The sequence below is a fragment of the Arvicola amphibius genome, chromosome 5 (genome assembly GCF_903992535.2).
Source record: "Arvicola amphibius chromosome 5, mArvAmp1.2, whole genome shotgun sequence".
NCBI lineage: Eukaryota > Metazoa > Chordata > Mammalia > Rodentia > Cricetidae > Arvicola > Arvicola amphibius.
This window is the reverse complement of record NC_052051.1, coordinates 150,944,717-150,971,019: the sequence shown is the minus strand read 5'-3', so window position 1 is coordinate 150,971,019 and position 26,303 is coordinate 150,944,717. Positions and strand designations below refer to the sequence as shown.

General features: G+C 45.9%; 1 protein-coding gene across 2 annotated transcripts; it reads left to right on the top strand.

Moving 5' to 3' along the window:
- The first annotated feature begins 5,606 nt into the window (after positions 1–5,606).
- Slc14a1 (solute carrier family 14 member 1 (Kidd blood group)) lies at positions 5,607–26,082 on the top strand. Of its 2 annotated transcripts, XM_038331117.1 has the most exons (10): positions 5,607–5,687; positions 8,244–8,329; positions 11,467–11,623; positions 12,097–12,286; positions 14,855–14,983; positions 16,637–16,829; positions 18,926–19,073; positions 19,270–19,404; positions 24,682–24,731; positions 25,842–26,082. In XM_038331117.1, the coding sequence occupies exons 3-10, from the start codon at positions 11,482–11,484 to the stop codon at positions 26,013–26,015; spliced, it is 1,161 nt and encodes a 386-aa protein (XP_038187045.1). In that variant the 5' UTR covers positions 5,607–5,687; positions 8,244–8,329; positions 11,467–11,481; the 3' UTR covers positions 26,016–26,082. The 2 variants fall into 2 exon arrangements, with proteins under 2 accessions (XP_038187045.1, XP_038187044.1); XM_038331116.1 differs by lacking the exon at positions 5,607–5,687 and having other exon boundaries at positions 8,183–8,329.
- Positions 26,083–26,303: the final 221 nt, after the last annotated feature.

The following is a 26,303-nucleotide window of genomic DNA, read 5'->3' as shown; positions in this document are numbered from 1 at the left end:
TGTTAAAGCTCTCTGGGTCATTCCAACCCACAGCGACCCCTGAGAAGCCCTGATTTAGCCAGGATCTATTAAACGGGGCAGCTGAGACACTGTAGCAATCTTGTCAGAGTCCTAGCTAGTACATCTCCATGCCTACCCTGGGACTCTGCCCAAAGGACTAGCCAAACAAAGTGATGTTCCAAGAAGAAGCAGAATGGGAGGGGGCTGGAAGCGGGGTTACCAAGGGAAACTGTGGAGAGAGGCGCTGAGAATTCAAGACAATATGAGTAGCAACACACGTTTAGGAGCTGCAAGACTCAGTGTGGCCGAAAAGTGTGCCAAGCCCAAATCACTAAAATTAAGAACCCCTACTCGTCTATGAAATCTCTGGCACATAGCCCACAGGACACAGCAGCTGATGGGAGACTATACGGGTCAAGAAAAGCGGTGTGGGTCTAATGGACAAGAAAGTTCTCAAACCAAGCACAGAAGTCACTCTGGGGCTGAGCAAGGGGATGATGGCAGGAGACTTTGTTTCTTACAGCGTAATCAAAGTAGGGTGAGAGCAAAGAACCACTGTTAGAGACCCATGCTCCTGAGATTGGGATTGTTTCCAGCTAACGAGATGAACTAGACCAACTGTATGGGAACAGATGAAACTATGTGTTTGAAGAAAAAAGAAAAGAACCTCTTCTAGTGACCTCAGGATGTCAGCTCTTGCTCAACCAAGTTGAGGAGCTAGGTTTGCGAACATCTTCTCCAATAGAAACCTCAGATATAAACTGAGAAGGGTCCCACGCCCCACTTCTCTACCCCCTTCAAAGCCTGTCATGAATATTGTTTTAAAGTGTATTTTTCCTGTTTAAATATTTGAGATAAAAAGCTATCAAGAATTTGTTGGGCTTAAATGGTAGCAAAGTCTAAGATTTACAAAGATTTAAAAGTTTTATAAAAATGTGAGTTCAGAAGATGTGGGGTATTCCAGGCTTTCCGTGACTATAACAAAATACCTGAGGCAACAGATTTTATAAAAACACCAGATCACCAAAGAAATACGTGCTCAGTCCAAGAAAAAATGAGGTAATGATTGCTCCTGTTTCAAGCTGATGGGAAGGCAAGTACCACAATCAGTTGCTGAGAAGTTCTGCTTGCTTTGATCTTAACACCAGCCTTGACTAACGTCAACAGTAGGAAAGAGGAGGAAGATGAGGAAGAGGAGAGAAAGATAGTTCCAAAAACCATGAAGAGTCCTTTAACTCATGCTGTATACCCAGCAGATATTAAACCCACAGCTGGAGCAACCATGAGGGGCCCGAGACAGTAGCTGCCTCCCTGGCTTCAGTCTGGCCACACCCTCCCCACTCCAGCCAGGCTCTGCGGAGTGGACCCCAGAGAGTCCCATTCATCTCACATCTTCTTTTTCCAAACCAGTTTCCAAGTAAAGCTTCCTCAGCGGGGGTACAATATCCGTCCTCATGTCTCTCACAAGAAACCATCCCAGGGGCTGGTGAGTTGCCCTCAAGACGGGGCTCAGAGAAGTTATGGGCTGTCACTCCATCCTTCGCTTCTCAAAGCCCTAATCCCCCTCTCAGCCTGTCTAACCAGATTGAAAACATTCTCTCCTTTCTTGCTCATCATTGAGAAACAGCATTGTAAACAACTGCAAAAAAAAAAATAGATAAATAAATAATAAAATAAAACAAAAGCATCCGCAGGACATTGCTAGTTAGCACCTCCCCTTTCTCACAGGTGCCTAACACCCCTCAAGACATTCTTGTGCCATCTGCATGGCTTGTATTTCAGGAAATGCATAAACGTTAGTGATAGCCCCTTAGATGCCGTGCATTTGTACAGTTTTAAGCACTAGCCAGAGATAATGGAGACCAAATTAAATGCTGCTTGTGCGTATCTGAGGAAAGTTGTAGGTAGAATTGAGGTTCCTAGGTGTTCCGATTTGTGCTAATGGGAGCTAACTCCTGCACTGCATTGCAGAGGGGAAAACTGTGGGTCCATCAATGTCCCCACCACCAGCACGCTCCTCTAGCAGGGGCAAGGGCAGGCAGTAGAGGCTTCAGCGAGGTCTTTGCACTGTGAAGCTGCTGTCCCCAAGGTACCATGCCTAGAGAACGCCTTCCACAATGGGAGCCCACATGGCGTTCTGGGTCAGTGATTGATTTAACTCTTGCCTGATGACTTCTTGCCTGCTGTTTACCAAGCCCAAACATCCTTGGATCCAAACACGTTGCGTAGGACTATGCCATTGCAGTCTTTGCTTCTCTTGCGGGTTGTGGAGGACGAGTGAGAAAGAATTTTTTTTTTGTCCCTGTCCTGTCCCTGTCCGGATGCAGAAGATCCGGGAGAGGCATTCTCTACAGAATCCCCATGTGGCCACTGCCCCATGGGGCAGAACATTTACAAAGTTAAACTGCCTGTGGAAAAGATCAATATCAAGCAGTAACCGAAGGAAAATAGTGTTGGACCAGGTTCTGAACCAAAGGAGTACTTAGAAATGTGCATACCTGCATCGTGTGTAGGAAAACAGCTGCCTCTGGCCAGTTCTGTCCTCCCCTCTTCCCATTTCTTCATTCAGTCTTATCTCCTCTCACATTATATATTTAATGAACTTCCCTAAAAATCTTTCTGGAAAGAGAGATTCATCATGAATAAAGAGAACTATCAGGTCCTGATCGTGTGTCCGACCCCTTCTAGTCCAGGTGAGATTGAGCAACATTTAAAAGGCCAGGAGTGTTTGAGACAGGATCTCATTGTGTAGCCCAGACTGGGCTCAGGCTCACTATCTTCTTGTCTCAGTGTCCCAACCTGTGGTTCCAGGAGTGTACGGTCACACCCAGGAAGTATTTAGAAAACAATACCATAATAGTTGCTGTGCGGGTGTTTTTCACCTGGCCAGCAAGGAATAGGTTGTTTTAAGTTCATGAGAAATTCAAACCGTTATGGAGAGAGTCTGCGTAGGAAGAGACTAGAGAGAACTTAATGTGGCAGAAATTCCAGGAGAGAAGAGAGAAGAAAAGCTCCATGTTGCTTGGAAGAAGACGGAAAGAGACAGGAGTGATGTTAGGGGCTTTCATAGGAGGTATGGCCAGGACAGCAGCGGGCTATAGCGCTCTATGGAGGATGCAGGGCTGGAAGCCCTAAGTTAAGGCATTGAGCTGTGCCATGGGAAGGCTGTCTTGAGACACCAGGAGCACAGCCAGGCTCCCAGCAGTTCCAGGTGTCTCTCTGATTTTCCCATAAGTTCTCCCCAAAGCCACAGCATCTGCAGAGAGCAGACTCTAGTGTCTTGATAGCTTGCAGAGGAGAAGTTAAACCCCAATGGCTACCCAAGAACTTTAGTTTTGTTTGGTTTTGGTTTGGGATGTTTGTTTGCTTGTTGTTTTGTTTTGTTTTGCTTTGTTTTTTTGAGATAAGGTCTCTCTCTGTATTCCTGGCTGTTCTGAAACTCACTATGTAGACCAGACTGGTCTCAAACTCATAGAGATTCATTTGTTTCTGCTTCCTGCGTGCTGGGATTAAAGGTGTGAGCCACCACCTGGCAACTTTGGAGGTTTTGACATTGTTCTCAGAACTGCACCCAGTCTGAGGACAAGAGCAGGGGGATCCTGGGAGCCATGCAGGTGTTGAGAGATGGGTGGGCAGAACAGAGGACTCCACGCACCGGGGACAAGGTTTTGCATACATACACCATCCTTCGTGACAGTTCCCAAAGGGCGTAAGTCTCCCCCACTTCACAGTGAGAAGTCCAAAGTTCTAAGGTGACATAGGGACAAAAACCAGGATTCAAACTCAGGTTTGGTTGCCTTGGAAACACATATCCTTTTGTTTTGCCTGACTCAGGGCTGCATTCTGTGACCTGCACTTGAGGTGTGGCTTTACAGGACTGGAGCAGAGGCCAGGGAGGAAGGGAGAGTGCCGGCCGGCCGGCCGGAGAAAGTGGTTCTGTCCAGGAGACCTGAGACTAGCTCACTCTACTCACCCAGCCTGATAACAGCAGGAGAAAGAAGGCTGCCCGGGTGCTGGAGGCCGCAGCTCCAGTCTGTACTACATGGTGATCATGACGACTGAACTCATGAGTGAATTAAGCAAACATAGCAGGCAGAAGTTGGAAGTAGCAGACAGCGCTAGAGTTGCCCACAGTCCAGACTTCACACAAGTTATTAATAAATAAAGTCTTGGTTTCCTCACTTGCAAAATAGGAATAAAGACACCCTATAGGGTTTTGCTTAGTTTCCTGTTGTTTCATTGGGTCTTCGGAGTTTTGGGGGGCTGTTTTTTGGGGGAGGGTAATTTTTGAAGTACTAGGACCTAACGCCTGAGGGATGAAAGGCAAGCCAAGCTCTCTACCAGTGAGCTACCACCCAGCATTCCATATGGAATTTGAGGTGATCAAATGGTTCATGCCTGCCAGGTGTTTAACAATGCTGGCAACCAGAGGAAACACTCAACCCCTTTTAGGTCATTCTTATCATTTTTATCACTATAGTTTATCATTATTATTATGGGAAATTGCGGTTCGTTTATTGTGGTTCGTTATTCATCTTAACGAATACCAGAAAAGAAAAAAAAAAGAAGAACCATTTCTTTCCTTCCCAAAGCTGGTCTCACACCAGCAGCAGGGGGACTAGGAGAGCTCATTTGCTTCTTGTTTTACCAGGAAAAAAGGTGTAAAGAGAGATTTGCCTGAATCTCAAAGTTCTCATAGTGAACTTGAGCCCACCAGCTCCCCCCCTGGGATCAGCCCCAGGCACTGGAGGGCCCCCCTGCAGAGAAGAAGCCCAGTGGTCTGGCATTTGTCCAGTGGGTGGAGCCCCAGAGTCCTGGGCTGCCTGGCAGAGAGCCGATAAGGCGACTCTGCACATCAGCGAGCGTGCAGGGGAGACCCTCCTGGAGCAGGAAGGATTTTCTTTTCTTTTTTGTTTTTGTTCTTCTAATTCTTTGTTCACACAGTGCCCACGACTTTACTGTATCTCTGCCTTAGTGGAACAAGCCACAAAACTGAGGTCTGAAGAAGAATGGGGATGAAAGGGACTTTTCATTACAGTGTTAGATTCTGCTCTGGAACTCCGTCTGCTAACATTTTAAAGGCTGTGCATCCTGGGCTTATCACCTAAAAGAGGAACAACCAGGGAAGCATGTGTGGGATTGTTTTGTTTTGTTTTTTTTTTTCCTGTACAGACAACAGATAGCAATAACGTCCTTGAGCCTTGTCCTCATCCCAGGGCAGACGTATCAACTCCAACATACCCCTATTGCAAGAGAAGCCATTTGCTGTTTAAATGGCACTATGTAGATTCTTGCTGGTTACAAATCTTTCCAAAAAACATTTCAAGGTGGAGGTAGGAAATGGCATAGAAGAGAAAAGGTGAGTTTGAGTTTGCTTATCACCAAGTAAAGACCCCGGGGATGCCGTGGAGACATCACAGAACCGTTGGCACACGTCAAAAGAAGAAAAAGCAAGGGAGAGACTTGAGGCACTGAGGCCAGTCATGCCCCCACCCCCCTTACCCCACCCCTGTGTTGTTCTGGCATTGATGAAGTGGGAGGAGAAAGCCAGTTACTTCACAGACCTGAAGAGCAGACTGTGGGTATAAAAGGGTGAGGTACCTCTCCTGCACCACCTCTCCCTTCTGAGAGAGCCTGGCCACTCTTTATCAGGCCTTGCCTTCTGCCACCGGGAAGCCAGCTGCAGGGTAAGTACCCCCTCGTTTCTGTTGATTCCAGTTATTCTTGTTGGAGCTTGTCTTTGTCCCCTTAATCTTGTCCCTTTTCCCTTTTAAAGACAGAACACAGGTTTGAGCATAGATGTGTCTAACTCCAGAGACTATACTTTGTATTATTTATTATTATTATTATTATTATTATTAGATATTTTAACGATACAAGTTAATGAACTTCACTGCAACATCTATATGCATGCACAGACTGTATCTTGATCATGTTTGCTTTCCTTTCTGCCCTCTCTGGCCCTCTTACCCTCTTGCCTTCCCATGCCAACTCTGCTCTCCTTTAAATGGTGAACTGTGTCTCTAATTGTTGGAACTGAATAGTTGGAGCTCTGGTAGACTAGAAGGCTATTCACCAAAACCATAGTCCTCTTCCCAGAAGCTTACAAAGCAATGCCTCTGCTATGATTCCTGGGGAAAGTGGGACTGCTCTGGGCTGATGTGGATGAGCCTTCCCACAGGGCACCCGCTCTGTATACTAAATGGCCTGGCCTAATCCACATGATGAGAAGTTTCATCAGGCTGCACTCTTGAAAAACATGAAGCAAAACTGGCGGCAGCATTTTTATGACTCACAAGAAGATGTGGGGTACTGGGAACAGCCCTTCCCGGCTATGGGCTTGGGGTTCCTGTGCGTGTGCTGTCCTGCCGAAGGGAGTGTGCTTGTGTGCCCATCGGGCACTCTGATCAGTCACAAGCGTAGCCAGAGATTTGGTGGCTTCCTGCAGCGCCCCATGCCTGCACAGTTCAAGGCTGTGAGGAGCAGTGTCTGCTGTGGAGGGAAGTGTTTTAATCAGGAGGCAGAAATACCTGACGGGGTTCTTTGTTTCTGATTACAGCTCTGAGGAGAACTGAGCAGTTCCTGCCATTGTGATCAAAAATGACCTAAAATAAAGATTAGACAAAGTAGCGAATAAATGTCCACACAGAAAGTTGTTTTTTTATTATTATTATTATGACAGAACACAAAAACGTTTCAAGAAACCCAGATCTAACACTTGGTATTATTTGAAGCAATACTCAAAGCATGGAAAATTGAGGGCTTGAATTCAGGCCTCTCCAATTGAACCCATTACTAATCCATGCCTCAGAACAATGGGTTCACTGTGTGTGAGAGAGTAGGGGAGACAGTAGACGTGAGGCCTTCGCGTTTGTCTCAGGACAAATACTGAGCATTGCCTCGTTCCACTGGTGATTTGGCCTCTCAAACATGCTTTCCAACTTCCGCCAGCAGGATCACCATGCACAGCTTCCAGAATATTCCTGAAGGCTCATTGGTAGCCTTGTCAGTAATGCAGGAGAGAGGCTGGCTTTGAGGAACCACTGTATTGTTTTTAACAGACAGTAACTCACCCCAGAGAGGGTCATTGTTTGACCCGGTGGTCCAGAGTTGCTTCACGGTGACTGTGAACTCAGAGTGCTGTAGCCTGACCCCCACTTCAGATCCTACCGTGTAGAAGCTGCGACTGCCATTTGTGACTTAAATAAAACCCTGGGTGACACCAACTTGCCTGGCCCCAAACCAGAAGACAGAAGCACAGGACTTAATGCCTGCATAAGCTGATTCTGCCTACCGTGGACTGCGTAGACTTGAGAAGTACCACTGAGCCTCGTTTTCTATAACACGAAACCGTGCAATCTCTAAACTGTGAGATCTCAAATATCCACATATTGTCCAGTCCTGTCCATAAGATAATATTGATGCCGACCTTGTGGAGATAGTGCTGTGGACTGTGTGGGCTGAGGAAGGCAGACAGAGAACAAAGGAAGCAGTAGGCACTCATTCTGAGGACTTGGGATCCTTCCCCTCGTGTTTTCCTTTTCTCTGCTTTTGATCATTTCAGTTTTTATTCTTTCTTTCTTGTCCCCCACTCCTTAGCATAAGTATAAGATTCTTGCCATTGGGACTGCTCAGTGTTGTTTCGTACCAACCAAAATTGTTCATATTGCAAACACCAAGAATACTAGTACTAGCCAAATAGCTTGCCATAAGGTCACACACACACACACACACACACACACACACACACACACACAGACACTTACACTTTTTTCCCATGCGATAGGTCAGAAATATTTTCCACAATTGAGGATTCTTCAGGTTGCTTTGGTAAAAAGTCTCCAGGTTTCAGACCAAGTCAATAGAAGAATCTGAAAATAAAGTGAATGATAGAGGAAGAGACAAATATCACACATAGAACATTCTAGAGCTTCTGGGTGAAGAACTGTCTTGAACACAATGAACACAGTCAGTGTCCTCTTTCCTCCCTCCCATTGGAAGCTCCTCAATGAGCAGGAACCTCTGCTCTAGGGCACCAGGGCAGGGAATATTTTCCCTTAGCTTAACCCCCACGGGCCTGTCTGTCTCCCCTGGTCTGGCTTTTCCTGTGCTCCCCAGAGCCAGGACATATCCTGCTGATTGACATCTCTTTGCCCTTTGTCATATATGGAAGAAAGGAAGGATGAGTGAACAGTGTTTGATTGGTGGTACTGATGACGTCCATCACGGTCTTCTTTGGATAGACCCCTTTGGAAATAAAGCCCGTGAGGCAGCACCAGGAGGCTTCAGACGGCGAAGCTTGGCTCTGGCGCACGGGTGGAAAGAACAGGTAGGCTCCCTTCCAGCAGTTTGGTCCTTGGGGAACCTTAAAGCCTGTTTCCAGCTTGGTGTCTCTTCTGAGCCCAGGCTGGGCATGGGTAGTCAGCAAGGTCTTCTGGGCATTGGGTCTGTGGCCTTTCTACCCCGACAGGTAGAGGCTCTACCCCTGAGCTAGGGCATTTAAAGGGCCTTGGAAAACCCAGGAAAGCATAGCCTAGAGCTTATGATTCTCCTGCTTGTGTTAGCTTAAGATCCCCCCTCCCCCATTGCCCTCTCCTCTCCATGGAAATACAATGTGTGAGCACCAGCTAGAATGTTTCTCTCCTGGCACAGTATCCAAGTTCCCAAAAGAGACACAGATTTTGTAGGATATAACATGCTAAAGTGAACAAGATTTAAACTACTGGTTTCTCCTAACCAGCCCTCATGCCGGCAGTCTGGAACAGGTGTCATGGATCTCAGGAGCTACAGGAAGACCAGCCTTTTAGAATAACTGGCTCCAGGGCCTCTGGAATGTAGCCACTCTGTGCAGTCAGGATGGGCCCTTCTCTGTGGTGTGGGACAGTGGGGAATGAAGTTACAGCCCTCCAGTGCATCCCAACAATTAAGTATTGAAGACACAGCTCTAGGTTGGGCTGTGGATTTGAACAAAAATAGGTTAGTCTTAATTTGGGGTGGTTCTGCAGGGGACACAGGCCATTCAGGTTCCCAGTCATGTCTGGCCAGTTACACTATCAGGTTTCGAATCTCTAGGGTGATGTGGTATCAGAAACTCTCTTAAATAAATACAGGCTAGACATTTTGAGAGCATGCACTTGTGTTTTCTGGAATTGATTCTGTGGTGGATGGAAATGGCCAATTTCAGGCCTTGACACATTCGATTACAGCAACTCAGGACAATTGTCCTCCGAGCTTCTTCGTGTCATGGCTGAGACCGAAGCCTGGTGCCTCTTAAAACCAGGTGTGACTTTGAAAATGGGTTGCTGTCGCTAAGGGTCTAACCCCACAATATTTTCAGTTATGAGATTTAGAGAGGGAGAGGTCTAAAATAAGTGATAGCCACTGCTTAGATTATGAAATAGAAGGACCTTTTCATAAATGCTGGGTTACTTAAATGGGTTTGTAAACTTTAGGCATAGAGCAGAGTTGTGTGGGTGTGGTTTAGTTTCCATGGCTCCAGCACTTTTCAGTGTGAAAAAGGAAAATCCCAATACAAAGATTCTCTGAGAGACTCGCAAATGTTGGTGTCGGGTTGAGTGTTGCCAAGGCACAATGACCTTGGTCTGGAATGCGTTGTAGAAATGGCTCCAACTTTGCATGACGATCAATGGTGCACCATTGTTTAAGAAACAGGAAGACAGCCAGGCGTGGTGGAATATACCTGTCATCTCAGCACTTGGGTGGCAGAGGCAGGAGGATCATAGCAAGTCCAAGGACAGCGTGAGCCAGAGCGAGAAGTAAAATTGTTACACAGTAATAAATCAGTAATGAAACACGGATTCTGTACTGGGATTAATGTAAGTCAAAACTAGAGTCCAGATTTGTAAAAAAAAAAAAAAAAAAAAAAAGTCATTTTATTGGCTATCAATGGCTAGCTGGTGAATGTGGCAAATAGAAGGGACCAGAATGAGTAGGAGGAACTTTGTCCATGCCCTGTTGTAAGGAGAGGTGGACTGGCATATTGGTGCAGCTCTGGGCACTCCCTTGGTCTTGTCTTTTGGGGCTGTGGTTTCCACATAGTCTCCACTGAAGGCTTGTAAGGTTGACGATGGGGCTGCCCACTTCCTACTTACCTGTCTGTGCTGTGCTTTCTTCATCCACCCGGGGTGACCTGGCCATTGTCTTTCTCCCAGTGTCCACCTCTAGGAGTGTATTGTTGGTAGTCCTCGCATCTGTGGTTGGCACCATGAATTCTTCATGTTGTGTCTGCAGGGTACCAACCCCAAGGATGTTGGTTCTCTCTTATTATATCCTCACCATGAGAATTAGATAACCCTATAGTCAACACACATTATGCTTCTAGTGTTTGGGTTCTGAGAAGACATTCTGACTAGGATAAAGCCCTGTGTGTTCTTATAGCATGCAATCATTCCATCACAATCTTTGGCTTTTGACAGCCTTGTCTATTTCCACCTCTCTAAGTTTCTAGACCAGCGGTTCTCAACCTTTCTAATCCTGTGACCCTTTAATACAGTTCCTCGTGTTCTGGCAACCCCCAACCATGAAGTTATTTTTGTTGTTACTTTATAACCATAATTTTGCTACTGCTATGAATCATAATGTAAATATCTGTGTCTTCTGATAGTCCTAGGCAACCCGTGACAGGGTCCCGCATCCCCCTGTTCTGCACCTTTGTGGTGCATCTTTCTTACTTTTATGCATTTATATGACGAAGTCCAAATTACAGACTGAGGCAACCACCTAACATAAGAACACATTCAACCGATCCTATTCTTGGAGACTGGGGCAGAGGATTCTTAGGTTGTATCAACACACACATACTGGTTTTTTTTTTTTCCTTTTTCAAAGAATTCTTAAACAAAATCAGTAGTTTGGATGCTTCATATGTGTTTTTCTGGGACAGAATCGCATGTAACCCAGTCTGTGCTTGAACCATTATGTTGCTGAGGTTGGCTTTGAACTCCCGATCCTCCTGCCTCCAACTCTCAAGTGCTGGGATTACAGGTGTGTGCTACCACTCAGACTTCTAATTACTATTTTGTAAAAAAAAAAAAAGTGCAAATTTTAAAGTTACTTATTTTAGCTCTTTCTATATTATTTAACTTATTGTGTCAACTTTATCTGTTTTTCTTTCTTTTTTTTCAAAGCTGCTAAGTCCCCTGAGTGCAGGAAATGGGGGCTCAACAAACACTTGTTAAGTTATAGAACCCAAGCCTTCTGAGGGTACAGACAAGAACCTTCTCGTGGTAGCATTAAAGACATCAAGGACAAAGGTTGATGTTTGATTTGGATAATGAGTTTCTCAATGATCCTCCAGGGGAAAGAGCAAGTTCTCGGGCCCACAGCTCTGCCTCGGTCTAGGCGAATGCCTTCAAACTCATCTTCCAAACAACTGTACAGCCTAAGTTAGCCAACCCACAGAGTTCTCGTTCAGGGTGTTTACAGCTCTGTCCTTCCTTCCTTAAGGGCTCAGAGGAAGAGATGGCCTTGGAAGACAGTCCCACCATGGTTAAAGTAGACCGGGGTGAAAACCAGGTTGCATCATGTCGGGGGAGACGCTGTGGATTCAGAGTGCTTGGCTATGTCACTGGTGATATGAAAGAATTTGCCAGCTGGCTTAAAGGTATCTACACATTCGCTTGGTGAGAGAGAGAAGCAGCTTCGAGGAAGCCTTTGCTTGTGCTTCTGCCCTTGTCTTAGCTCTGCTCTGAAACCGTCACTTCAAACAGTTTCCTCCTTTGCATCTTCTAACTTGCTAACCTTTTCACACCTGTGTGTGTGTGTGTGTGTGTGTGCGCGCGTGTGTAGTGTGAATAGAGTCTGCATCCTACAATATCAGTACTTAACAAAGAAATTTTCCCTACTGATAATTCATTGCTCTGGCTTAGTCTGTACCTCTGAGCACAGCAAATGGGAGACTTAGCTGCTTTCTGAAGCCTGAGTTCCAGTAGAGCTGGGTGGACAGGCTATAAACAAGCCAAGGGGTCAGAGGGAGGCTTTAAAAAATACCGGAAGGTTTCAGCTCCTGCAGGTACTGGTGGCTTTGTTTAGGGTGACCTTGTTCTGTCCTTACCTCTGCTCATCTTGTCTCTCCAGACAAACCCGTGGCACTCCAGTTCGTGGACTGGATTCTCCGTGGCATATCCCAGGTGGTGTTCGTCAGCAACCCCATCAGCGGAATCCTGATTCTGGTGGGACTTCTGGTCCAGAACCCCTGGTGGGCTCTCTGTGGCTGTGTAGGAACTGTGGTCTCCACTCTGACAGCCCTCTTGCTGAGCCAAGACAGGTAGGCAAGCCCGCATATGCTAGCTCCCTTGTCTTTCTGAGCCACTAGCTGGGCAGCTACCATGGGCAGACATAATAAAGCCACACCCTTCCAGGTGAAAACACACACACACACCACACACACACACACACACACACACACACACACCTTTATTCCACAGAACTCTCTGCCTTTCATCAGAGGCCAGAGGATCCATCTCATCTGAATAAGGGACCAGTCTGAGTCTTATTGGCTGTGTCTGGTAGCCAGGACTCATCTAACACCAGGAAAGAGCCTATTAAAGTCTCCTTTAGTGATACAATTATTTATTACAACTTGAAGCAAAATGCTTCTGAGTTCCTGAAAAGAAGAGGCTTTAGCAACCCCCTTTATACTTCGGGTCCCTCACTAGTGTAACATAGTTATCTCCTTCTGTGGGCAATGCAAGCCAGTTCAGTTCCCGGGCTTACGCAAAGCTCTATCCCAGGATTAGTCCCTCACTGGTTTTGCTGCAAAGAAGCATGACTCTGGGCTAGTCATGCAGTTCAGTGGCAGAGCACTGGCCAAGCATGTACCAAGCCCTGCATTTCATCCCGAGTCAAAACGACAATTCCATTTAAGTAACTGAATCGTCCTGTGGCTGGCACTGTGGCATCTCCTGGCTTTAAATATTGCCATTTATTGTCCACTGCCAACGTTGAGGGGGGTTCAGTCTGAAGAGCTCTCCACTGTGCTCAGGGATAACTCCAGTCTCGGAAGGATTACTGAAAAGAGACAAAGGACTTTGAAACTAGAGGCCAACCGCCGGTGTCCTTACCTCGCTGAGCAGATATGACGCCAGCCTATTGGTTGCACTGGCACCTTTGTGCACAGTCAGATCAAAGCGGGAAACTCTCACACCCACTGCAGGGTGGCTCCTCCCCCACAGGCCCTGCATCTGACTGAACTTCACAACCTTTACCCCCTAGGTCCCCACAGTCATTATCTCTGAGTGTCAGGCTGGAAATGGACCTTACTGTCCTTCATGATGCCCTCATCTCCAATTCTCAGAATCCAAAAAGAGGGAGCTTGCCAGACTAGGGCCTTATTCTACAGAAATATTCCCATTGCTTACTTGCGGGTTCTAGTTCCTGGTTGTGCCATAGATTCCATTACAGCCAGAGTGGAGGCTGACATATGAGACAGCCTTTGAAAGTGGTGTTAAGGCCAGGCGGGGGTGGTGCACGCCTTTAATCCCAGCATTTGAAGCACTCAGAAGAGGCAGGTGGATCTCATGAGTTCGAGGCCAGCCTGGTCTATAAGAGCTAGTTCCAGGACAGGTTCCAAAGCCACAGAGAAACCCTGTCTTACAAAACCAAAAGAAAAAAAAAAGAAAGAGATGTGAAATAGTAAGCACAGAGCGGGCATATTTGTCAGGGTTCTCTAGAGGAACTGAGGAGACAGACTGAATATCCTACCATCAGAGAGGTCTCAACAAGAGGGGCTAAGTGTGCACATAATTAAATAGGGGCCTGGGCAAATAAAAATCATCATTTTATCTGCAATAACCTGGAGATGTACACTTAGAGTCCGCAAAATAGAATCCCAAGAAGACGAAAATGTCCACTAAGTTGACATTGGATGTTTCTTTTTTTGTTTGTTTGTTTTTTTCTCATTTTTTTTATTAAAAATTTCCATCTCCTCCCCTCCTCCTACCCCTTTCCTCCCCTCCCTTCCACCCATACCCCCACTCCACCCCTCTCCAAGACAAAGAGCCATCAGGGTTCCCTTCACTATGTTAAGTCCAAGGTCCTCCCAGCTCCCCCTAAGTCCAGGAAGGTGAGCAACCAAACTGACAAGGCTCACAGTGAGCCCATCCATGCTGTAGAGTTCATGCTCATTGCCGTTGTCCTTGGTTTCTCAGTCCTCCTCCACTGTCAGCCACATTCAGAGAGTCCGGTTTGGTCCCCTGTTCCATCAGTCCAACTGGACTTGGTGGTCTCCCGTTAGATCTGTCTCACCGTCTCAATGGGTAAACGCACTCCTCACGGTCCTGACTTCCTTGCTCATGATCTCCCTCCTTTTGCTCCTCATCAGGACCTTGGGAGCTCAGTCCAGTGCTCCTATGTGGGGCTCTGTCATTTTCTCCACGACATTGGATGTTTCTATGAAAGGACTTGCCTTCCAGGAATCACGTGTCTCTCACTGAGAAATCAGACTTAAGACTGTTTCAAATGCTGAAAGCCCTGTTCAAGTCAAGGTCCCCCGTGATTTAAAATAAATAAGACTTTCCTCGGGGAAAAGCCAAGAGCCAAGAGCGGATTGCCCTACCCAGGCCCCTCTCCTCCACTAGATGCCAACCTTCCTGTGTCTTGTGGCATACCCTGGAGGGTCTTGTCCCACGTACACATTTCAGAGTTTTATCTATGTAGATTTCCCTATGCAATTTAGTTGTGTTTGCATGATTCATAAAAGGCTTTGGAACACATGCCCGGATATGATTGTGCTTTCTAAAGTAGATGTGATGTCTACAAGTTACGCCTGTTGTCTGTGTCTGACCCTGACTGCGTCCACTCAGGCAGTGTCTGTGCTGTTCCCCCATGCCTGCAGGTCAGCGATAGCAGCCGGGCTCCACGGCTACAACGCCACCCTTGTGGGAATCCTCATTGCTGTCTTCTCAGACAAGGGCAACTATTTCTGGTGGCTGATATTCCCTATATCTGTAATGTCTATGACTTGGTAAGTTGGGCTTGGTCTTCGGAGTGCCTGTGGCGGGTAGAAGGAATGAAGGGTTGGTGGTTAAGGAGCACACGTTTGTAAGGTGACAATTACCCTGTGAGCCAGTGGTAGCTGTGCACCACCGTCAGCGCGTCATTGACCTTCACACCTTAAATAGTGAAACAGAGCTGCCGAGTTGGCTTATGGGAAAAAGACACTTGTAGCCAAGGATAACAACCTGAGGTTAATCCCAGGAACCCACGTGGTAGGAGGGAGCTGGCTTCCCAGTGTTCCTTTGACCTCCACACAAGCCTCTCCACATACGCCCACACACGCACACCCACCCACACAAACACAGGTTAAATGTAAAACAAAAGGAAACTAGTTAAGTGGTGCCAGCTACCGAGGCACACACCTATAACGCCTGCATTTTGGAGGCTAAGTGAGGCCAATTGCTGAGTGTTAAGGTCAGCCTGGGCTTATAGTGGGTTCCAGGCTAATCTGTCTAGAGAGGCTCTCTAATAAAGAAAAGGCAAAACAACATAATAATAAATGGTAATACCACAAATTTAAAAAAAAAATACTTAAAAAGTTAGTACCAGGTTATACCTTTGGTCATGGAAACTAAAGCAATCATCTTCAAAGGTGTGGATTTTCTTACAGCTGGTTATTGTCAGCTGCACATCCCCTTCATCCAGGTGTTCTCAACCGTAACTACACACTTAGCACGTACACCTGCTCTGTGCTGTTGCCTAGATGCTGAGGTTTTTACCTCCCCCAGGGGATTCTAAAGTAGAGCTGAAGGTGCCCACCCCATCAGTGGGGTCACCTTGTGTACTCAAACAAGCTGCCCACCTCCTCTTTTTTTTTTTTTTAAATTCAACCCCATCTTTACAAAACCCTCATCTTTACAAAAACTGACTTCTGTGCCCCAGCCATAAAATTATCTCATTGATACTTCATACGTGTAATTTTGCTTTAGCTATGAATCGTAATGTAAATATCTGTTTTGCAAATATCTGATATTTGACCCCTGTAAAAGGGCTGTTCGACTCCTGGAGGGGTCATGACCCACAGGTTGAGAACCACTGGTCTCCACCATCCAAAGCAAGTCTAAGCTTGCACACCATGGAATGAGGAAAAGACTGTGTGTGTAAAGTTTGAAGTCTCAAGGTGATCAGTAACAGCTCAAGGACAGACACTCTGGCCACTCCTACAAAACCCTTTAGTCCCCAGCCTCAGCGCCCCAAACCCTAGTAATCTCTTTTCTCCAAAATAGAAAACTATAGAGAAGACAGGCAGATTCAGGACAGCGGCGACCCTGGGGTGGAGGGCGGACCAGGATCACAGGGCACTAACTATGCAGATAAGATTTCTCTTTATTACAAGTTCCAGACTTGTTTTTAAAACCTTGTTTATAACTTACTCTGAGCCACCTTTGGGGTATTTTTTTCCCAAAAAAGTCAGCCACGAGTTCATTTTGTGGTGTGTTTTAGATGTCTCTGAGATGGGTCTGGGAGTCACTGACTCCCCCCAGCCCCTATGCCCTGTGGAAGGTTTGTCAGCATACTATTTCAAAGCTTGTTAGAACTGCAACAGGCCACCTCGCGGAGAGGCTAGGGGTTCAGCCTGACTGCTCGCACTGATTCTCATTCCTCTGTGACCTTCCCTTAGCCCCCTCTTCTCAAGTGCACTGAACTCCGTGTTCAGCAAATGGGACCTCCCTGTCTTCACGCTCCCTTTCAACATGGCGCTATCGATGTACCTTTCAGCCACGGGACATTACAATGCATTCTTTCCGAGCAAACTCTTCACACCTGTCACCTCCGTGCCCAATATCACATGGACTGAGCTGAATGCCCTTGAGGTAAAATATCAACTTTTTTTTCCCCTAAAAATCTGCAACGACAGTTCCCAAGGACAGTTCATTGGCGATCAGACACTGTGGGGAGCTTAGCCCTTGTCTGAGTGGTTGAGACAAGGCAGGTGATCTCTCACTGGGGTTAGAGCATTCGTGAGCAGCTTCCCCTCGTCAGAACTGTTAAGACTTTTTGGGCTCTGCAGAACCTGGCTGTTCTGCCTTCTTACAGAATACAAAGGGCTCTCAAGGTAGAGTGGGGCCTGGGAATCTGTATCAACAACCTCCCCCAAACAGTGCTGGTGGACACAACAACTCGAGATCTTCTGAGTCACCAGGTGTGGATATGGTTCACCTCCTTACAGAGAGGTGCAGAGAGAAGCGTGCTTTTAAAAAGTTGCTTCTCGCAAATTGAAATCCTGGCTCTTTCTATTCTTGTTTCTATAAGAAGTCTGCAGAAGGTTTCGTGTGTGTGTGTGTGTGTGTGTGCATGTGTGTACAGGTTGCAATAGAGCATCATACATGCCAGGCACTCTGCCACGGAGCAGCATCTTAGACCCTTTCTTAATGTTTCTTAATTTCTGAAACTAAGGAGATACTTGAAGTCAAAGAAAACAAAAGAGGCCTTGCTGGTTTGGGTTTTAGTTTAATGTGCAGACCCGCTCTCCAGCTATCAGATTAGATGTGCCCTCCACCATCCTCTCTGCTGAGAGAGGAGAACACGGGAGGAGTTTACATAGTGTTTGCTTTATCTTTGACCCAGTAAGCAAATGGCAGCACTTGGATCTAGCCCCAAATGTAAAGAAAGCACGTACTGGTTAAAAGTAACACTGGTTAAAAGTACCACTGCCAAACTGTATCACTCTCTCAGATTCTCAGTAACTGTGTGGCTAGTGCCTGCTGCCCTGGTGAGCTCAGATAGGGATTATCAACAGGAAGGTTCTGAAGGTCAGTTGACCTCCCCCGATTATGAACTTGTTTCTGTGAAGCTCACTCAACCTTCCCACTGCTGGCTACCCAAGAGATGCATGGACACCAAGTTCAGAGATAAAAAGTCAAAGTTCCCAGGTCTAGAAGAGATGGGAGATGACTATCTATAGATAAGACTGGGTACAGAAAGCATTTAGAGACCACCTTAAGGTAGACCGAGTCTCAGTGTGGTCCAGTGCACTGAACAAGGGCCAAGCCAGTGTTTGGAAGCCCAAGCTGGGGCTTCCCCTGCCAGTGAGAGTCATTGCTTCTAGGTTCTTACCAAAGGATCCGTGAGGAGGTAGAGAGGCCATTATCTTTCAGGAAATGTTTTGCTCAAAGGGAGAAGCCATGTGTGGTTATATTTTCCTGGCCCAACCGAAAGTTTTATTATATGGAAACATCATTTGTTTGAGCCAAATCCTTTGGCTTCCTGAGAACTGTCACTCTATAAACATTTCGAGTAGATTCAGGCTTCTACTGGAAAACAGAATTGGAAGGTCTGTGCTTTCATGTCTTGAGATCTGATAGACAGGTGTTAGTGACTAAAATAAGCCAGAGGTATTTTTATTAAATGGTACACGTTCCATTCGGGATCAGCCGGGCAAATGTGGTCCCGACTCATCAAGCTGGCTTTAATTACTTCTAAATTACGGATAAGCTAATCTTATTCCGCTCACTGGCCTTTTAATCTGGGCAGCCAACTCAATTGTAAGAGTATTTCTACAGACTGTGGAACAGCATTGATTCGCTGCCAGCACTGATGGACAACTGAATCATGTCCTGTGTCCCTGCCACACTAGGGAAGGTACAGCAGGTCATCAGAGCCAGGGGTCATGAGAACACACTGGAAGCCTCACGATAGTGGGAAAGTTAGCGAGCACAAGAGGCTTGGAAGCGCTGTGCTGCTCCGCAGACACCCGAGCAGGACTGGTGTACCTCTCCAGAGACAGAGCTAAAGAACAGATGAGATAAGAGGGTTTTTTTTCTGTATTAATAAAATATTGGCACTGATCTTGAAGGATAAAACATGCTAATTCTAAAAATTGCAACCTGTAACATTGTTGCATATTAAGTGTGCCGTGGTGGTCTTGTCTGTTGTTTGAGTGGCTACAATTCTGTCCTTTCTATTGCAGTTATTGAAGTCCCTTCCAGTGGGAGTTGGTCAGATATACGGCTGCGATAACCCATGGACAGGGGGCATTTTCCTGTGTGCCATTCTCCTTTCCTCCCCACTCATGTGCCTGCATGCTGCTATTGGATCACTGCTGGGTGTCATCGCAGGTGAGTATAAGACTTTCAACCTAACATGAGCATCTTATCCATCCCGTGCACGTCGCAGGCATCTTTCATACTGCAGAGCTTTCCCGAGGTCTCTGGGCAAAGGGAGTCCTTAGGATATTTCCCAGGACCCCACAACTGATGGCACAGCATCCTGCTCTTTGTCCCAAGCTCTGACCACTCTTGTTTTTCCCTACAGGACTCAGTCTTGCAGCTCCATTTGAAGACATCTATGCTGGGCTCTGGGGTTTCAACAGTTCTCTGGCCTGCATTGCAATTGGAGGCATGTTCATGGCACTCACCTGGCAGACCCATCTCCTGGCTCTCGCTGGTGGTGAGTATTCCACATATGGTGTGGGTGCCCATATGTAGGGAGTGCCTGTGAGGACTCGATCAAAACCATAGAAAGCAGTAAACAATGACACAAAAATATATTAAAGAATCAAATGAGAAATTCAAACTGGGATTGAAGCTTGGGTTTCCTGTGAGTGGGGGCAAGTGATGCTCCTCCTCTGGGAGCATTAAAGTCATCTTTACCTGTCTCACTGGTTATTGTGAAGGAAGAGCCTGTGAAATCCTAGTAGCCATTCTAGTCGATATAGAATATTGAATACATACATACATATATAGAGAGAGAGATAGAGAGAGAGATAGAGGTAGAGAGAGAGAGAGAGAGAGAGAGAGAGAGAGAGAGAGAGAGAGAGAGAAGCTTGTGTGTGCATGTTGTTATGCCCCCAAAGCCTAAAAAGAAATACTTTGTTCTATTAAAGCTATGTTGCTTGATGAACCAGGTAGGGTTTTGTGCGGTCCTTTGAGGGCTGGTTTAACCAACTGTTTTCAGACCTGAGCCTGTGCCGGAATCAGCTGGAATATTGGTGAATTTGCAGACAGTTAGGTCGGCCTCTGACACAGAATTGGGGGCAGAGGGAGAAACCTATACTTCTGACAGGGAGGTGAAGAACTGCTTTGTTAGCCTTCATGATCCCCAGCAGAACCCACCTGCAGAGCTAGGCTAGGCCCCAGCTCCCTCAGATCCATCCTTCTTGTTGACCTTGGGTCAGTGTTGGAGGACATTAAGTCCGGGAGGAATAAATCCAAACCTAGACGCGGTGTCCGCCAGTCTTCCCCACAGCTGCTCTGCCATCCTGGGCTGCTTCCTGGCTGTAGCGTTCAGACTGTGTGTCAGCTCCTTAAAGTAAGGTGGGCCTCAAGAACTCTGGACTTGGAAAGCTGGTGGGCCCCCCAAGCTGCTGATGAGGGACAGACATTCACCCATAGCCTGTGTCATCCCTAGTCCCACACAAGTAAAGACATGAGAGATATTTCTAGAGTGGAAAGAGTGACACCCTAGGAAGCGAAAAGGTGCGGGGTCGTGGGTTGTAGAGGAATTCTTTCTAACCTGATGTAACAGAGGTCTAAAGTCATTCTTCTCCAGACTGCTCGACCTCAGCCATCGAACCGGTTGTCATGGGAGACCCCGTGCTAGGTCGGATCTGGAGTGCAGGAGGGGAGCAAAGATGGAGGGTTTGTAGACACTGCTCAGTTTGGGTTTATGCTGTGGCATAGCTAGCAGATCTCAGATCTAGATGTCATTTTGTTGCTTTGTAGTGACTCGGTTGAGTTCGGTCAATAGTTGCTACTCTGCTCCTTATGATGACTGTGGTCTACTAACCCCATCCTGGATAATCTTCCCACTCACAATCTTTAACTTAACCAAGGTTGCAAATTCCTTTTCATAATCACAGATTCTGGGCATCAGGATGTGGACCCCCATTAGGGAGCAATTTTCTGTCTGCCGTACTTGCTTTGCCTTTGATATAATTTTGGAAGGTGAGGTGAGGTAGGAGCTACACAGTAAGACCCTGACAATAATAATAATAATAATAATAGTAATAGTAATAATAATAACATAATAAAGTTTTAAAAATAAAAACCCAAAACAAATACCAACCCTGGCCTTGTTACCAGACTACCTGGAACTTAATTACAGCAGGTTCATAACACTGTTGGGCCTAGATTTCCCCATTTAAAAAGAGGGGTTGTGGTGCCCTCATTGAATTTGTCTAGGATTAAATAGTGTGTGCATAAATCATATGAAACATAAGTATCCTGCACTTGTTTGTTCTATTTAAAGGTATGGAAAACTTTTTTTTTTTGGTGGCTTTGCATAAGTTATTAACTTATTAAGAATTAATCTTGTTTGCTAGTCCTTATCAATGTCTTAACTTTATCCATACTTTTATCTTATCTCCAGATATGAAAAATACCTTGGCCTGCATCAGCCCCCCACTGGGAGGCCCGCCCCCAACAGCCACTGAAACCACGCTGATATTATATAGAATTTTCACTTTAAATCCATATAAACAAGCATTTTCATACTTCCTTGTCTAGTAACTACGGCCTTTGGGTGTGTATCCACCCCTGCCCTGCAGCTCAAACTGCCCGGTCAGTGTCTTCTCCAGAGCTTGTTTTGTTGAGGGGAGAACAGCTTCCTTTCTCCCTGGCTTACATTCTAGGGCAGCCGTCTGAAAACAACACCAGATTTGAGGATTTTGTTTTCTCTCCTAACAAACCTTTTGAAAGTTGTCCTCAAAGATGATCCTGTTGCCTTTCTACATCCCAAACTGCCATATAGACTTCTGAAAAAAAAAAAAACTTAATTCTTGTTAAAGGTAAATCTATTTTGGAATCTTATCTTCACATATTTTCCTTGACCACATGAGAAGTGGATTTGGTTCTGGCAAGCGAGTGAAAAGATGGAGCTGCCTAGATGTGAGAGCTCCCCATCCCCTCTGTGATTAGACCCTCAAATCCTTTCAGTGTGGTGTGAGCTCTCCTGTCTTTCTTTAATTCTAGGATTTTGTCTGCTTTTAGTTTCTCAAATAGTCTCTCCAAATATTCCTTTCCTAAGGGTTAGTTCCGCGTGAGCTTTCCCATTGCTACGATCTTTTTCTTATTATTTCCTCCTCATCATCTCTTCACAAGAACCTCCAGTTTCATCAGCCCACTGAACCATTTTTGGCTCTATCCGTTATGATTGATCCTGTCATCTGGTGCCTTATTTGCTTCAGGCTTTGACTAAGTGTTTGCTCCATTGTGTCTGTCTTTCCTACCATTTGGTCTCTTTAGATGTCTGTCCCCTTTCTTTGTTCTAAGAATCTGTTTCCCAAGAGATCCCAGCTGTTTGAGTGACAGTTCTCAATGCAGAGTGAAAGCCAGGGCCTTTCTCTTAGTACAGGTGAACAGTCAAGAGATCATGGCTCTACCTCTCAAGATGTCGGACCTCTGTTGGTTGGGATCATACAGATACTTTAGATATGATGAGATTGTCATGCAGGGTTTTTTTTACATGGCTTCTAGTTTGGAGCCATTTAAGATATTGCTCAGGTGAATGCTTTTGGTATAAATATCCAAATTTATTATATCAATATTTCTGCAACGTGTTTCTGCAATCAAAATTGATAGTTCAAAGGGAATGGCCATTGCAATATCCACAAATGTGGAGCTCCTCCCCAGAGAGCCATCTCAGTTCCTTCTGAGGCTGACAGTATGAGAGTATCAACCCCATCCCCGCTGCACCCCAGCAGACTTCCTAACACCCACACACAAACTCTTGGGACAGACCTCTAACCCCTTGCAAGGCAAGCCTTTTGTGTAAAATGCCACAGCAAGTTTCAGCTTGCCCATGTTACCCTGTCACTGCCAAACAAAAGGCCCATCTTATCTGCCAAGGTAAATAAACAGCAGACACTGATTACAGAATTGTTCTTTTCTGCATCCCACAAGTCTCTGCCAGGGAGAACTTGGGAACCTGCAATGGTACCTGACAGGGCTGCTTTCCTTACCTGGAGATCAGGAGCCGGGTGGCCAAGGAATAGCCTTGTTTTTATGCCCTTTATAGAAGTTATAAGCCTATTTTGTACCATTTATCAATAGTTGGGTTACTATAGGAGCTTTCACCCATGACAGTGCATTGAGAGGGGGCCTTGCCCATGAAATCCAGGCTCTCACTAAGCTTTAGGGGTCTTTTCTAATGTGATCACAGAGGTGCAGTGTGCAGAAGTTTCCCTGGTGTCGGCCAGTCCCAGCTCTGCACCGCATGAGAGTCTTCATGGACAGGCAGCCTGTCATTTATTAGTCTGACTTTCTCTGTAGGGAAAAGAGCAACATGGACTTAGAGATCATTCCAAAGCATTTAACAGTCCAAAACTCAAGAGTGTCAGAAGCGTGTCTTAGAAGTGTTGGGCCTTTGAAGGAGATCAGAGGCAATAATGCCTGGTGTGCTCAGAGGAAGAGATGGTGCTAAAGAGAGCAGGCCAGGATGCAGCTTGTGCTGAGAAGAGTATCCAGAAATAGATGCTGATTGAGAGAGTAAGATCTCGAAAATGAATGAAATTGATGAAAGCAACGAGGGGAATCCTTCCCACCCAAGTCATGAGCACTCTTCTCAGAGTGGTACCCTAGTACCCTGCCAAGAGGGAAGAGTTCACAGTTGCCCTGGGTAGATATAAAATTTCATTTGAGATTTCACTGTCTGCCTCCCTAAAGCAGACCTTTAAGTTCTGAATGATAAAACAAAAAAATCTGAGTTTATTCATTATACAGAAAATACGAGGAAGACCAGGAATCCAAAAGTAGAACTCTGTCTGCATTAGGCCTCATTAGCATGAGAAACTAAGACGAGAGAGAGAATTCGTTGCACTATCTAAGCAACATGGTGCTGGGGATAAATTATCGATAACAGGACAAGGAAATGACGATCAGAGAGACCTCTCATCATCTCTGCCATGCTCTCAAGACAGCTCATGGGATTGATAGGTATTCATTGATCCATTGATTGATTAATGGCTGTCTAACAGTGGCCTAAATGGCTATGTGAACAACATAGGGAAGTCATTCTTCAGTTTGGGGAGACCTGAGGACATTCCAGGCCCCTCGCCTCTTCCTCAGCCAAGACAGAGAAATTGATGGTTAGCTGGTTGAGCCATTTGTTCCTGTTGCTTTACATGTAAAAGCTACACATGTGATCAGAACATGCCATTTACATTGGTTTGTTTCTCTTTTCTTGCTAAAAGTAAATAAAAATATCAGATGCTAATTAATTAAGTTGTATGCCCACCATTAGCGCATGAGAAGGCATTACATGAAGAGAGTCTCGGGAGTCTATCCTGCTTCTGCCATGCTCCAAGCTGTTGCCTTCTTATTTTTAGAATCCATAATTCTTGTAGCTGTAAAATTCAAACCATTAATATGGGGATCCTAGGTGCAGTGAGACTATAGAGAACCCAGGCTGTCTCATCTAAATTCGGTCATGTGTGCAAGACTACTTTCATTGAGCACTTAGCATGTGCCGAATGTGTGCTGTTTTCTTCATGCTCACCCAGCCCTGTGAAAGAGCTGGTTCTGTTGCTTCTGCTGTACAGCCAAGGAGACCAATGAGTTCTGCAGGGATGGGCCAGGATCTGAACTCACAGCTTCTGAGTCTAACTTCACATTTATAACTGGGGACGTGGGTGCAGGGCTGGCTAGTAGAACCCAGAAGTGTACGTAAACAGTCTAGGATGCTGGTGAAAACTACATCTACCAAATAGTGTTCTTTCCTTTTTCCTAGCCCTGTTTACCGCCTACGTCGGAGCCTGTATGACACACCTAATGGCTGTGGTGAGTTCTTTGATCCCATTTTGTCCTCTGCATGACTTGTCAATGATGTGGAAGTTCACTGATGCTCACCTGAGCAATATCTGGTGACAGGGGCTGTGAGCATGGTTACCATTGCTCTGGCGGGTGCTGGCTCTCAGCCTCCCTCCCTCCAACATCACAGCAAACTCTAGTCCAAACTACAACCACCAGGCTTATCACAAATGTCAGATTGCTTGGTTTAAAGGATAACTTTAACAGTAGCCTTGGCAATAACTCAATACCACATTATCACGTTCATAGTCTAACTCTGGTGTTGAGAAGTTGACTTTAGAATATAGTTTACTTATTAAGAAATCTGAAAAGATAAGACATGGATAACTGACTAGAGAAACAGGTGTTATTTTAAATCCATCGTGTGTGTGTGTGTGTGTGTGTGTGTGTGTGTGTATTCATAGGCATCATCAGTTTGTGGATCAGAACTGGATGGATGGGTTAGCCAGGAAGAGCAGGGAACTTCAGATCCTGAGGCCCCATCCCTTGGTTTGAGGATAAAGTGTAGGTTTTAGTACCCTATTCCCCATCACACTTATGAGGTCCATACAAAAGACGACAGCTAATCAATGTAGAATACTCAGAAATGTGTGAGTTGACATAGCAACGTTGAAGCATGGCACCTCCCCCCCAAATATTAAAAGTCTGTTTAGGAGAGAAAATAAAAAGAAATAAGAACAAGGAGAGTTCAATGATGGAGGCGAAGACAAGGTCAGAAAGGCCGGTATGGTTGACTAATCAGAGAAGCCCTTGTGGATGTGATGAGTGGTCAGGATATTAGCTGTTTGCTGGCATCCTGTGTGCCCAGTGTCATCCTGGCACGCCATGCTGAAGAAGTACGGATAAATGAGAAAACTGAGCACCGCAGAAAGACAAGTGAAAACATTCCAATGGATGCTAGATCTAGACTCCCTGACATCTTAGACATGATTAAGATTTCACAAGGGGGCACAGCAGATTCCAGAGCAATGCCCCCAGCCACTGAATTGAACCCTAGGTTGAAAGTTCAGGGGGTTCATTGTGTGAACTCACTTTAAATGGAATCTCAAAAGAACGTGTGGCCTGTCTCTTTTTCTCCAGGTCCATTTGCCGGCTGGAACTTGGGCCTTCTGTTTGGCCACGCTACCGTTTCTCTTGCTGACCACGAAAAACCCTGACATCTACAGGATACCTCTCAGCAAAGTCACCTACTCTGAAGAGAACCGCATCTTCTACCTACAAAACAAGAAAAGAGTAGCTGAAAGCCCTCTGTGAGGGGGACCCCACATGATAGCTGTGGTCACGAGTCATTTCCAGTGCAGCTCCAGAAGGCTTCCAGACTCTCAGTAACTGCTTTCCACCACGGGGAGCGACTTTCAGACTATCAGCGACCAACCCATTCTTATCTTGCTTTGTGATTTTCTTTTTGACTGTATATTGTCAAACACACGAGAGCCTTGTCCAGGTGACGTTCTCTGGAATGGAATTTAAACCCATCTCTGTGCTGGGGGGTGGGGTAGCATGAAGATTGTAATGTATTTATAAAGTCGACATGTTCCAAGA

Excerpts from the sequence above, each read along its gene's own strand:
- Slc14a1 (XM_038331116.1), top strand. The coding sequence starts at position 8,183 with ATGAGTGAACAGTGTTTGATTGGTGGTACTGATGACGTCCATCACGGT. Across the intron at positions 8,330-11,466 it reads CGCACGGGTGGAAAGAACAG|GGCTCAGAGGAAGAGATGGC; the intron begins GTAGGCTCCCTT and ends TCCTTCCTTAAG. Across the intron at positions 19,405-24,681 it reads TCTCCTGGCTCTCGCTGGTG|CCCTGTTTACCGCCTACGTC; the intron begins GTGAGTATTCCA and ends CCTTTTTCCTAG.